General features: G+C 37.0%; 1 protein-coding gene across 3 annotated transcripts in view; it reads right to left on the bottom strand.

Annotated features, from left to right (window-relative positions):
* The window catches only part of LOC136348698 (nephrin-like), a 157,200-nt gene that overhangs the window by 9,772 nt on the left and 132,140 nt on the right, over positions 1-15,288 (bottom strand). For all 3 annotated transcript variants that reach the window (XR_010733711.1, XM_066299773.1, XM_066299774.1), the window contains exons 8-9: positions 1,769-1,861; positions 1,445-1,618 (exon numbers count right to left, since the gene is read on the bottom strand). Coding sequence is in view for 2 of the 3 variants with exons in the window: in XM_066299773.1 (XP_066155870.1) it covers positions 1,445-1,618; positions 1,769-1,861 (267 nt within the window). In the remaining variant the exon portion in view is untranslated. The remainder of the gene's footprint in view (positions 1-1,444; positions 1,619-1,768; positions 1,862-15,288) is intronic.

Raw genomic sequence — 15,288 nt, forward strand, 5'->3', positions numbered from 1 at the left:
TTAATTTAAAAACAAATTGAAAATGTCGAAGATTTAATCAATAAGTAAACTCTTCCATGGAGCATTTAAACAACCGTTAGGATGAAACTGGGCCATCAAAAATAATCAAAGTTAGCTCTAAGCGAGATGCTTTTAAAAGCCTTAGAATAATAGATTCGAATTTCACACTAGAAAGTTCTGCTCTTGAAATAGATCTCGTAATTTCGCGAAGAACAAAAGGATTTTTACATTTCTGTGACAGTTAGCGATATTAAATTATTACTGACATTAGGGAGAGCGGATTGTTTCGATCTGCGGATCGCAAACACTTTATGCATTAAGGCATTAATACTTACTTGAAATTTTAATATGTTAGAAAGTGCGTTTTTCCTACAATCTTATTTTGTATGGAAAAACCTTACATTTTATTGCTGTTTTGCATGTGCACGTCCACCATTTGTCCTTCTTTTAGAGGATAACCCTAGAGTTAGGGTAGAATGTACATATGAATAAAGCAACGTGAATTATGAGCTCTGCGGTAAATTACAAAAAATAAACCCCACGCAGACAGGAAGGATTATTATAGAGGGCTTACGTTCTTACAGAAATGTGCGTCGCAGAAAATCTCAATCAGAGAAATACAATTAGATCAAGTTAAAGATTGAAACGAAAGCAAAAAGGCGCAGATTATTCTGTAACATTTACTCAATTATTTATTCAAAAGTTGAAAAAAATTAATTAATTAAAGAAATTAAAAAAAAAGAAAAAAAAGAGGACGAGAATGGTTATTAAAGCTAAAAAAAAGAGCAGAAGCCATATTAAAATGCAATAACAACGATGTCAACTAAGTTCACTTCATTTCAGCTGTTTTTACGGAAATTTTCCAGAGCAGAATTAAATTGTGAATGAAAAATAAAGGACACATGTTTCACAATTCTGTAAAGTTTGATTCGCCAAATTATGCGCCTCATTGTCCGTTGTGCTAATTAACTGTTTTTGTATCAATTGTCATTGTCGCACGGTATTATTTTAAGATACAAATAGCAGTTGAACTTTTCGAAAATCACATAGAAATCTGAATGTTTGTGCGAAGTCAGCACACACTTTTTGAGTCCCCGAATTCGCGATGAGACACGCCCTTTGCTGACTCGAAAACGGTCAATGATGATCTTAATACAGGAAGAATGTTACGCCGGACAAAGAAGCTGTGTCTAAGAATTTCCGGAATGATAGGAGCTCGGGTTGAAATTGAACGATTGTATTTTTTATAATTTTTCATTTAATAGTTTTTAAACCATAATTTCTGCAATGCAGCGGACAAAAAAGTATTGCAACTAGTCCGTATGTTAACGAGCGATTAATTAACACGGAGGTTTGACGTATTCACACAGCGAACTCCTTCGCCGAAATCAAATCGCCCTTAATAAGCTTACTAGTTAAATTAATATTATTGTGGTTCCTTCACCTTGCATTCAATATGAACGGGTTCGTCTTTAGCAGCACCTACAATTTTTCTGGACGCCCCTTCTTTGCAAACAGGCTCGAATTTGACCCTCAGATGAAACGCGGTACTGATGGAAGTCCCTTCTTCATTCGTAGCTTCGCAGGCATAATGACCAGAACTACTTCTGCTTACGCCCTAAATAAGAAAAATTGATTTTTTAGATGGGATGTAACATTCTAACATGTAACTGGCGAGCCATTCGCTTTGGCAACGACCCATTTGTCTGAAAGTCAATCCATAATTGAGATTGCCGAATATGCGTGAAAAGCTGAGAATGTTATTCACCTGTAAAACTAATGTTTGGTTGCTAACTATTACCCCAGCAGAGCCATTACTCAATAATTTATCTCCATCCCTTAGCCACCACACGCGATGTACCTGAAACGGATAAACCTGAAATTAGATGAAATTTTATATAATTAATTAGTGCGATATATCATTTCGATTAACCACGATCGTTATCAATCCGTTTTTTTTTTTTCAGAGTCTTTTGTAAATAAGGCAGTTTTTTCATCCTAATGGCCCGATCTCATGCAAATCCACATGGACAGGGCGTTCCAAATTTTTTACCTATAACTTGGACCTCCTTTAATAGCGATAATAAAAACACCAACCTCTCACCTCCGCCCCGGTTTCCCGAGAAAATTTCAGTCCCGCATACGGGCGGCATAGTCGACCTTTCAGTTGTTACGCAATATGAGCATAAGTGTTCAGAAGCAGTAGTTGGAGATTCTCAGAGGAACCCACCGAGATGTGCGGGGCAATTTCTGAATCGTTTTTATTTTTGATTAAATATCGCACATTACGCGATATTTAATTTTCTATCCCTCCCGATTTGTGTCTGCCATTTATTTTTAATTTGTTTTATTCATATCACAACTCGGCGAGGCAGAATATCAATATCTGGAAGATGTAACTGTATCATATTCATTCGATACAAAATATTCAATCGAAATATGTCAGATAAATTGAATGCTTTATCTGAAAGTGTCTGGGAGAAATTTATTGATTTAAGTGCGCGTCCGACATTCTCAGATTGAAATCCGTAAATCTCTAAATAATAACAGATATAGAAAAAAGGGCAACTTTAAGCGCGATTTCCTCACCCTTTCTCTGACGTGATACCTTGGGGACTCTGGAAATTAAATAGAGGTTAAATATTTAAGTTAAGTAGCTCCATCTTCGCGAAAGATGATATTTTACAGATCTAACTTCCAAGTTTTTCATGCAAACAACACCCAAATCCCTCGAGAGTTCTTTTCGAATATTGGTTATCTTTTACAAAACGTCTCCTGTAATTAGAACTTGTTTCGCTGGAAGGGTTGAAACTTCAGTTTCAGTATTAAAACTTCCACCGTACATCCTAAACTAACTTTCTCTCAACTGAAAACTCCCTTAACCAGTTTATTAATTCACAAAGTTTCCTACAGATGATGCGTTAAAATTAAGTTATTCATGCCACAGGTTTGATAATAATCGGATTTAAAACCCATCCTATAGTATGCATACTTTGTATACATATTTGCATAATGTACAATCTAATACGCCTTTCTTATGATATTTTAATGCAGTTTCATGGGAGGGAATCTGTGTTTCGACAAATTTGGCAGGTGCGATATCTAGGACCTCCAGGGAATGATATGTTTCCAATCGAATTGGGAGTTGCTCCGTAATGTTTTGTGTCGAAGCGGTTTTTTTAATAGCTAAAAAACCACTTCAACCACGTACATAAATAAAGCCCTGTTAGGCATTTTTGGCTATCGCTTGTGCTAAAAAAAAAAAAAATAAAATAAATAAAAAAAGAACATCCTGTTTACTACTGGAATATATAAAACAGTAAATCAGGTTTTAAAAAACCCTATGAACAGTTAACAAGTTGATACTTATTACAAGCTTAACCGTTCTATTTTATTTCTGCAAAAGTTCGGATGCAGAGATCGCTTTAGAAATTTCCCCAATTTGTCAGAAACTTTTCTTTGTTCAGTCTGCGCTAAATATCTCCAAGGCATGTAAAAAATAGCATAATTTGCCGGAGTTTCGTAATTTAACGGTAATGATAAGAGACGCTCACGACCTTCCATGTCCTAAGCGGCGAAAAGTTTTTTCCGAACTTCTGCCCCATTTGTCTGGAATTCAATGTTTAGAGTTCCGGAAAAGCAAAAGTAAAACTTTTTAAGACGTTGTGTCCTCTACGGGGTGCTAAAAATTCGCGGGAAAGAATAGGAACCTCCTACACGCCAAGAGATGCAACATCGGATAAATGAAGACACATGTGCAACAACAACGCTCATTGAGCACCAGAAGCTCGCAATATGTTCGCCGAAGGGAAAAAATATTTTCCTTTTTGCCATATGGACACATGCCCACCCTGTACGCATCGCGGTTGCGTGGTACTTATGGACTTCGCGTCATAGATCTCTTAGATTAAAAATCGATTTAAACTTAGCGTTCGGGTCATGTTGATATACTTCACATCTTTGATGTATAACGTAGTATTTTTGTAAAAATTGTGACCCCTCTTGTGGTTTTGTCATTTCCGCTAGTATTCTGCTCGCCACCGATGTGTACTGGATGGTAAAGGATTAACTAGAAACCTAAAATACAGTAGAGAGATAGGAAGTCATTTGTGCAATCAATTATACAAACGTATATTTAAACTTTGTTTCAGTTAAATATGTGTATGTATGCGCCATTTAAATTTTGCAGCTTTCCTTGCACCTGTGTAGACACATGGCCTTAATCCTTAATTTCAGCCACGGTTGTTTGCAAGTTGAGCGAAATGACTGAAACAACGGCTTATGTGGGGCATTATTACACCTTTAATTAACTACTGACCAAGCCCCGACGAAATTTACTGACTACATTATGAGAATTTCGTAGTAAGATATAAAGAAAATTTAAATGTCCTAAATCCGGGGATTAAGGGCTGAGACTCTGACTTAGACACGTTACTTTACATCTGCGCCCTATACGTACCAATTAGGGTGGTTCCCGACTCAACCAGTAGAAAATAACCTCTTGTCACACTTGTTAATGAATTATTTTTTGGTCCATCAGTTGGAGTCATCGAGGCCTTAAGGCGGACTTCGATTCACTCTCCACACACAGCTTTAGACAAAAGCATGGAAATAGTTTTGAGGAAAATGCTTCATTCATATTTTAGTGCTAAAAGTTTCTGGATAAGGTAAGGTTGTTGCATTTATCATACGACGTTTCTCTTAGCAATATTGTTTTCAAGAATGGTATCGTTAAAGTCAAGTTTTGCTGGACAAAAGTATGGAATACTATCTAGTGTCGTCATCTGTGGGGGCATTATCAGTGATTCAACTCGGTTTTGTGGTGAGTTTTGTACGTGCTAAGGCAAAGCGAAATTATTTTCCTGAAGATTTTCGAAATGCAACAATTGAAGCGCCCCATCGTAACTGCAACCAAATTGAAATTGCAAAGACAAGGCGGCACTTCCTCCAAAATCCTTAAGAAACTTAAGACTTTCTGGATGTAAAAAATTGACGAAAACCTGGACGTTCAAGAAAAACAAACGTTATCACTGATCGATAAAGTCACGTAATCAGGATCAAAAAAATATCAACCGGAAATCCTTGATAGTCATCTGGGGCACTTCGAAAGGAAACTTGTAGTAATGCCAATATTGCTATAAGTGCCCGAACTCTGAGACATCGCTTCTGCGACATGGGCATGGTAGGAAGGATTGCAGCGAAGAAACCATTCATTTCTAAAAACAATAAGATGGTAAGAATAAAATTTTCTCATGGTCATTTGCTTTGGCCTCCTTCCAAGTGGAGCGCTGTTATGTCCATTGACGAAACCAAAATGAAACTCTTCGTTTCGGATGGGAAAAAGTATTATGTTCGGCCGCCGGTAGAAGCTAGGATTGATCCTACCTATCAAAAATTGACAGCTAAACGTGGTGATTGTGGCATAATGGTGTGAAAATGCTTTGCGCGATCCGGCGTTAGATTATTGGTCAAAATTGACGGAATTATCAATCGGTTTCGATCTAAAGATATCCTCGAGCAATTACGTAATCATTTGCAGGCGAGGAAACGCCTTTAATGTGGTGTTTTCAGTACGACAAAGACTCCAAACACTAATTCCGTCTGGTTAAAAATTGACTGATCGAACATCAAATTGTCGCCTTAGGATGGCCGTCTCAATCGCCGGATTTAAATCTGATAGAACATCTCTGGGAAAGCCTAGAAGGAAAACTTAGAAACAAGAATATATCCAATCCAGATCGTTTGTGGGTAATCTTGCACGAAAAATGGTTGAAAATTCTCATCTCTATCTGCAAAAATATTGTCGACTCAATGCACGAGTTTGTTATTCACGAGGACGTAAATTCACGACGGTATATTACCAATATTAATTTTCTGATTTGTTCTGAACAGAATTTGCAAAGTATTCCAGTCTTTAGTCCATTATTTTTCAATTTTAAATATACATAGAAATGAATTCAACATTTTTTGTACATTTAAATTATTTCATACTTTTGACCACCACTGTATATTCCAACCGCTTTTTAAAAATCCCTGGTAGTGACGTATAATCTATGCATGCAGTTGTGTCAGTGACTTTCTAGTTAACTCAAGTTCTCCCGATTCTTTTTGTTGTTTTGCCCAAAAGCTCCTCACTGGATAAAATCTCGTTAAGAAATGAGGTAGTTCGATGTTGCTGTAACTTCTTAAAAGTTTGCCAAATTCCACATAAGATTATATCCACTCGAATCGAGCAATTTCATCTTTAGCACACAGGGAAAATTCCATGGCAAATTGCTTTAGAAAAAATAAATAAGTGGATAGTAGACGGGAATGTATAAACCAATGTAGTAAACTTGCTGAACAACAGTCAAATGAAGTGTAGTACATGAAAAATTCATTATTTATTCAGGTCACAAAAGTGTAAGAAATAAAACGGTGTTGAAATATAGGAAAATGGTTGGGTAAAGTTTGGAAGTTTGCAGCTGAAATCTTCAGCCTTATTCCTGAAATCTCGAACAAATTCAACTTTCGACTCTTGATGCGGGCAACCTAGTTTACGAAATCTACTTATCTGGTTGAAACTAAATTGAAAATGTTAAATCTTCGGTGCCGCAAGTAGAACAAAAAAGTAGAAACTTCGTACTGCAATCTGATATTTTTGACGAAGAACGGACTGACGTCCCCACGGCGCAGAGTTGACCTATCCTGACTTTAATGGTAGGAATATTATTAGGTTAAAGTTGGGCGACGGACGCTGATGTTCCCAATTTTATTTTCGAATCCGATAAAAAGCTTTAACGAATGCAAATGGCTGGGGGTGTTAATACTTTTTCTGCGTATCAATTATTCTGCTACAATACTTCTCTCGCCACAACAGAAATTAATCTGCACAATGAATGAACACAGTGAACCTTAAATTACACAAGTTGCTAAAAATACTTCAGATTCAAAACTTTGCGTTGGATAATTAATTCCGAGCTTGAAGGCTTGAAAGGCGAACTGAGTTGGGCTACTCGAATTAAGGTTTTTCTTCCCAGCCACGGAATTAGAACACGACTCCAGCGGAAAATTTACAGGGAACATTTTAACGTTTTATAAGCTGAGAATTGAATTTAAAAGGAAAATCAACTATCGACTCAGCTGCAAGTTAAGCTTCGATATTGTGCCAGCAACATAATTAATGTCAAAGGGCATATTTTGTGCCGATGAGATTCGCTAACCTGATGACTACGACACACGTTTTCCGGGAAACCTTCGGAGCGGTAAATTATGTCTTTTACTGGCACATGCAAAATACGTACGTACATTGAAAATACCTGGACCCAGAGATAAGCTTTATCGCAATGTCCAAGTTTCAGGACACGCTCTATTAAAAAAAAAAAATCCTACAACTTTTTGATGAGCATTAACAAGCCAGTTTTGGTCTAAAGTCTAGAAAACTGAGCGGTTTGGCGTGATACGCGTCCTCAGCCGCAGTCAAATGTAATTTAATTTATATGTATAAATGTATATACGTAACATGGAAAAGAGAACATCCCGTGAAAATGGTTTTATTTAAATAATTTTTGGTAGCGTATTTTTATGCTAAAACAAATAGTTCGTTAAAAAATTGAACAAATTTATTCGTTAAAACCAAAAAATATATATTAATTTGTCGGTTTTCCGCGGTGTCTTATACGTTCCTCTGTACACGTCTATGCATGAATCTAATGAGGTTATTGATACCCTCTAGGGGATTCCATTTCAGGCTAATTGGACAGCATGACATAGCGCCGCTAGAGTTCGTGGGAGATGGGGCGAATTGTGCAACTTTCTACCTGCAATATCCCACACATGTTCAATCGGCGAAAGGTCTGGAGATCGAGGTGGCCAAGGTGGCAAGTTGATGAAAGAAATCCATAGTCACTCTAGCCACATGTGGTCGTCCATTGTCTTGCTGGAAAACTGGAATAATAAAAATTTCCAGATAAAGCGTGGAATGAGCGTCCAGGGCTTCTTGGATGTATCGTTGCACTCTCACACTGCCTCTAATTTAAAGTAAAACTTGCTGCCATATGCAATGGTACTCCAAACCAATAAACGTTGATCCCGCCTTTTACCCCGTCTTCTTCTTACTCTTGCCCGACCATCGTGCATATTCAAAGAAAAACTGGATTCGTCACTGAACACTATTTTATCCCATTCCAGATTCCAAGCTATCCCTTCTCTGCACCATTTTGACGATGATGGGTAGCATAAGATGGAACGGCAGGAAATCAGTCCAAAACTTCTTATCTGGCGATAAATGGTTCGTATCCCAATGGGCCTTCCATACTCAGCAAACCTCTGATCCACCAACGTCCTCGACGAGATAAACCTATCTTTTAAAGCCATAATTTGGAGGCGGCGATCTTGGCGTTCTGTGGTTCTTCGGGATCGTCCAGTACGTCTCCTTCTGCCCGTTTCCTCCTGTTGGAACCATGGCTGACAACATCTCACTATAGCGTTTACGGTACGGTTCAGTCTAGTGGTGATTTCCCTAAATGGCCGACGAGCACTAGTAGACTACTCGTAGACTCACTATTTGCTCGCTCAAACTCGCTCAGTTGATGAAAATTTCGCTGCATTCTGCGCCTACGTATATTTTATTAACCTAAAAGCACTTTCTAAGCACACTATACACCAATAAATGATATTTTGCAGTCATATTGGTGATATTTTATTGCAATTTTTATAGTAACAAAAACGTGAAATTCCCGATAACTCGTAAATACATTAATAAATATAGTTGAAAATTGAATCGTTTTTTGTTCCCACATGCAAATATGCACACCAGAAATTATTTAAAAAAAAAACATTTTTAGGGGAAGTTTTTTTTCTATGCTACACAGTACATAAACAATGTTTATTTCCTCGGGAATAGGCCAACAACAACCTTAAGTCTTTCTGCCTGCAATACAATTCTTCATTTCAGGCTACTAAATACTACATTATGAAAATAATAATAATAATTATTATTATTTTTATTATTATTATTATTATAGAAAATACATGTGCATGTTAGTCACTACTGTTGGAGCGCTAGGTCTGGAAGTGTCCCCTGAGGGTAGTCGAACGAAAAAGGAGGCGGGATGATCTTGTCTGTCTCGTTGAACATTTAATTTACATTTATTTACAATAATATATATTTATTTTGTAACATCCGAATGAACTTTGGATGGAACTTGGTTCAAGTCCTGTATATTTGTTATATGTTGACTCCCGAGTCATCTGGGAAACTATTTCTTAGATTTATGTAAAAACGCTAAATCCGTAAAAGAGCAACCTTCAAAAAAACATCCCCTTGTTTTCTTTCAATTTAGCAGTAAATTTATTCAAAGATTTAGGGACAACACGAAAGCAAATCTTCTAGAAAAACAAACCCTTATGTGGCTGAGAACCTTTTTATTTAAATAAATCAAAAAAGGCAATATTTAAGACGATGCGCTGAATCCTTCGTTTTTTAATTTACTGTTTTTCGGAAAGGATGTTGGACATAAGAATGTGTTTATGTCACGCGAAAACTCCAAAAGTAAATAAGGCAGAATTTCCGTATGGGATTTACAAATCTGTAAGAGGCGAGTTAGATAAGAGTCGATTCTTGTGTAGATAGAAGACCAACATTAATATAATACTAAATGTCTTGGAATAAATTGTCCAGGGTTCCGGAATGAATTGGGAATATATGATTTTTCTGGAGCCGGGCCCCCTTTTTTCAATCGAAACTTCCTTTGTGGCACGCCAATGGCCGTTTATCTGTCACTTTTTGAATCCCGTGTTCGATTTAGAAAGTTTTTTTATCTCTTGCGCCTTGTCTGTCACCGGTTTCCAGTTATTCCTCAAAAATATTCGGAAATGCAAATGATTTTCCCCTAACAAGTCCTTGTGCTTCAGAGGCTCCGTTCTAAGTTTCCAGAAAGATAATTAATAATGCTTAAAAAACAATTTTTCCGTTCATAGAATGAATGATTAGTGGATTAACCTGGGCAACCTTCGCACTGCACAAAAAGATTAAAAAAAATACATTACGCTCTAACCGAAAATCATCATCAGAAATTGCATAATATTCCCAGTTATGTCTCTTTTTAGGAAAAATTATGCTACCTACCTTAATAATGCTTTCGACATAAATACATAGTGGCCACGTTGAGCCGCAAGGATGAATAAATTTTGCAGCCCGTAAAAGTGTAATTATTCTCTTAAAGTAAAGAATTATGCCATTCGTTGAAAGCCGCCTGCAGTGATTTATCAGGCGATTCCTGGTTCTCTATTGGACAATGAACGGAATCACTGCAATTGCAATTTATCTTATAGCTGAATGCTGGACCGATGCTATAGAGGTTTCGACTTTATCAACTTGCCAAAATCAATTTCCTTTGTGAAAAGGTTTATAAGGTAAGAAAACATTTAGAAGCTTCCACATAAATATTTATTACTAAATTATTCCGGGAAGATTTCTAGTTTACCTTGCGAAAAATACGGATGGTTTGCCGTGGACAAAACGTAATATTACGTTTGCAAATATAACAAATATCATCCCCTCGAAAACCTTGCGCTCTTCGCTTCGCTCGCAACGCAATTTCTCCGTCGGGGATGATGGCCTTCATTATATGTTTATCCAGTAATGTGCTACTTTCATGTACATACACATATTGAAGTACCTTAAAGAACCAAGTTGCCGAGTTTAGGTCCAGGCACATTAAAATTCGAACCTTCGCAAACACTGCATTTTCGTGTATTGACCTAAATATTTTGTGCCCCTGCTAAACCGAACTTTAAGGAAACGCTCCTCGCGGAATAAGAAAACGTTCGTATTTGTTTTTAGATTACTTTAATTCGATAAATCAAAACCAAACCATCACCTGGATTCGGCAAATTCGATTTGGAACGGCTGCAGCATCCCGACGAGTATTAAAGTTGTCACGGTGCGGTTTTCTTATTTGCTGAGTCCCAATCTGGAGCATTCAGGATAATGGAAGTGATGGATGATTTAAAGTTAAAAAAATCCAGTTGTCTCTGTGATATTAGTAAATTAAATGGTCTACGGGTTCACTTGAACCAAGGTATGATTAGCGACTGGAAGGCAACGCAAGAGAAACAAAAATAGCCACAGCCCCATTGTTATGAAGGTCATGATCGAGCAGTTAGCAGTGCGGTTATGTAACCATAACCACTCGGAATTAAAAAAGTGTCTATACTTACATCTAACAAACCTCGGGATTTATAAGCTGCAACGTACCGTCTCTCATTGAATTGGTCTCTTGATACCATCTCAATGCTTGTCGAGATTCGCCTAGGAAATCGAATTTGCCAAAAGCCAGAACTGGGATTTGATTTATTGGATTAGTTTGATTTCAAAACAAATAAGTTTCCGTTTGGGGTAGACGAGAGCGCAATTAAATTATTCCACTAAAACTCAATTAGTCGCAAATTATATTGTTATTGATCAGATAAGAGTAAACAGGAATACACGCGAACTTTGTTAAATAACAAGTGACAAGATGAAATGCGAATAGTATTTTAACGTATTCTTTTCTCTTTCCCGCACAGTTTGCTTCGACACTTTGGAATTTTAGGACACTCTCTTAGAGAATCTTATAACTTTAAAATGCCACTCCTGTTGAATTCATTCTTACGAAACGTTGACGAAGAGAAGTGAGAATTATGTTTTGATTTCTCCTTCCAGCAGGCTTTTTGCCGACGATAAGGCTTGTGATTGATGTATTTAAAGGTTAAAGCACACATTTATAACACTTTTTCACACACATTTTTTCACATGAATTTTATGAAATTAAAGTCGTCGTTTATGAAGCACCCACCCTTGAAAAGGTGTTAGGAAAGTAATTGAGTCTTGAATGAATGTTGCGCTCACGTGAGTTGAATCATCGTTGGTCTGCCTTTCCTTCAAAATTGAGAATTTTTAAGACAGTAAACAAACAAAAAATTAACAAGTCCATCACTAATGCTCTAATTTTACGAAGGAACAGATATTTAAATTGGTAAAAACTCTTCCGCCTAAAATACATCGGCTTCTACACAATATGCTTCTCAAAGTTGAGAAAACTGTCAAGACCAGGCTCAGAGCTTTGGCAGTATCAACACTTGTTAATATACCCTCGTTTATATGCAAACATATAAACTTATACAAATTTGCTTTACACTTGAGTGCCTTTTCGCCTATTAACAGGTAAGTAATACTACAGAGCTATCACCAATTCAAGTCGGAATATAGCAATTGCGCAAGGGAAAACAGGAACTAATAAGCTTTAATATGCCTCCAATAAAGACCAACATAGTGGGTTCAGAGAGCAGTGGTTGAAGTGGGCGGAGTCAGTCCAGATCCAGTTGCCAGATCTTTCACCGTTTCAGCATTTTTACTGACATTAATTCTAGTGATGTTTTACTTATTTATAAATTATTGTACATTTCCCCAGTAACTTACTCACGTCATTAGTGAACATAACGGTCTCAATTCGCTGATGTTTGTTCATGAGCCTTTGGTTGATCCAAGACTGAGTCGTCAGCACTGGCTGCAGTCTCGATACGAAATAGAATGATGTAGAAAACGAAAAATTTTCATTGTAACGCGCAGAATTCTTGTGTGTTTTCTTTTTTCCCATTTATTTCTATTGGTGATTTTTGCTCTGTTATTTTTAAAAATTTTCATCGCCTCAAAGGCAGCGAAATCGATACCAATCTAAACATCGAAATGGAGGCGCCGGCTGGGCTGACTCCACCCACTTCGTTGTTGGTCTTCCTCGGGGGCATATTAAAACTCGTCTGATCCTTCTCCCACATGCATAATTCCCATGTTCGGACATGCACTGGTGACACCTTTATACTCTACCAAGGATCAAGAACGAAAAATGCTGAAAATGAGCTAATTTGTTCTGGCTTTGTTGTGTTTTTGAGGAATATTAACCACCATTGAAGGACGTAATTTGGATCCAGCTAACACATCAGCTTTCTGTCTCTTCTGATTCCCGAGATCCCCACGTTGCAAGCACGAAATCAGAGCACATTTAGCTACACATTTCAGTAATCTAAACTGGAAATTTTTTGGGAAATATTACGATTTGCGACAGGTTATGAACATGTCTTCTTTCGAACCAAACGAGCAGTCACCATCTAAGATCGTTTCAACGTCAAAAGTAATTAGCAACTTTAAGCCTCGTTCCCAATCGGAATAACTTTGTATGAATTCAGTCTGTTTATTCATTTCAGGTAAAAGCGCTATATACGTGACGGTTTAATCTACGAGTCCAATTAAATAGGAAACTTTGGAGTTCTAATTGTCATTACGAAAATGTCAAGAAAGTTGACTAATTAATTTGAACTTCAATTGACTAATCAAGAGAAGAGTAATAGTTCAGCATTTAACACAACGAAGAGTACTTTCAGTGGTAAAATACCGATACTGCCAAAGCTGAAATGGAGAACTAACGCGTGAGCGAAAGTTTTCTGCGAAAGGGAATTGAATGTTGAACCGACTAAACTAAACTTAATGAGTTTCGAATAGGAATATTTAGTTGACCCTTCAACCATTATGTAACTTGCATAAACATCCTTAACAATTGAGTACAATTTCGTGTTAGTCACAAAGGGCGTTTCCCAAATAGGTGCCCTCAGTTTTATCCAAAAGGGACGACGATGGGGATGTGAATGTACGAGTTTATCCAGGCGAATCTTGCAAGGTTTTTCGAATGGAGGTCCCCGAGATTTCTCAGAACACAACGATTCTGTAAATTCACATTTAAAAACCCATCAGGCCATATATTTCGGAGTGCTAACCTGCTTTTCAAATATTGTAAATGGTCATATGACACATCAATCGAATGGGGTATCGCTCTAGAAGCCAATATGAAAACTGGGTAACGAGAGCTCGCCATTGATGCAATTTTAATATTCACTCCAAGTCAACATTCATTGAAAAATAAATTTTGTCCGATAGCAATACATACGAAACACTCCACAATAGAACCAAATTCTGCTTTACCAGGAAAATTTAAAATCCACACGAGACGTGTCTCACTGCACAATGGGCTTAAGGCAAAAGCTCCAATCAAAAGCGTATTTAGCGTGCGGTTCAAAATGCCACCTAAAGGAAATATGTTTTTATGGAATATTCGTGTTTTTGTTATGCGTTTTGTGTCTAGCACGTACCTAATAAGAGTACATTATTGTACGAATCTTTTGTGCTACTCACTACTACCTAAGAGAGACGTGAACGTCCCGAGCCTCCTGAGGAAATAATGGAAATAAAAAAATAAACAGTATAATGCGACCATTTGTCCATGGTATCGATGTTTAGTGATAATAAAGCCTATTCACTTGTCAATAATATTGGACTTCGGCTGTGGAATTAGGCAAAGCGGCTGCCAATGCCGACACAGGTCTGACTTAATTGACCAAAGGGAAGAAGTACTTTATATCCCGCTGGTCTCTCGTTATTCTCCCTGGCGCTGTGTCTCTAATTTCAGGTAACATGCTGAATATTGCCTCATTACGGCTTCGAATTTTTAGAAATATAATATAGAATGTAACATATCACCATAGAGATATTTCAGGCGTCGATAATACTCTGCAAATTAGTGAAAAATTCCTGGTAGACCCGTGGTCAAAACCACCCCTTTTTGGATGTATAGGACAAGGTGGGAAAAATTTGCATTCACGAGAAGACATTTTTATTAGTTTTTATAATTTCTTTTTCCTTTGGATTTATTTTTATTTTAAGAAATTTTGTCGAATGTTTCGAATTACTTCAGATAGTTGAAGATTGAACCGAATGATTTTTTGTCCTTGCTTCCTGTACATCCTGAATTTGCATCAATAGATGCTTTTGCAACTGCGAAAACGATAAAAGAAACGAAAATACTGCGAGAGAATGAAAAGCTAAAGAATTGGAGAAATAATTTAAAATTGATACCAGGATTCCTACAGGGTGGTCTAAAGAAGGATACAAAAATAAAATAGTACGTGACCCAAAAAACGGAACTCTCTGTCCATCGCTACCATTTTGACATTGTGAAGTAGAGGGGTCTTAAAAAAATTAAAGTGTTTAAAAACTACTTAAAGAAAACGCAGAAAATGAGAAAAACTTAAAATTTTGCCACCCTGCATATCGAAAATGTGTTTTTGACCAAGGGTACATTAACATTTTCTTATCAACTCACAGAGTATTATTGTCCCTTGAACTATCTCTATGATGATATGTTATATCCTGTATATGCGATTTAATTGATAGATTATTTAATGAGTGAAGAACCGAAACTCCATAAATTTATCTTT

The sequence above is a fragment of the Euwallacea fornicatus genome, chromosome 34 (genome assembly GCF_040115645.1).
Source record: "Euwallacea fornicatus isolate EFF26 chromosome 34, ASM4011564v1, whole genome shotgun sequence".
NCBI lineage: Eukaryota > Metazoa > Arthropoda > Insecta > Coleoptera > Curculionidae > Euwallacea > Euwallacea fornicatus.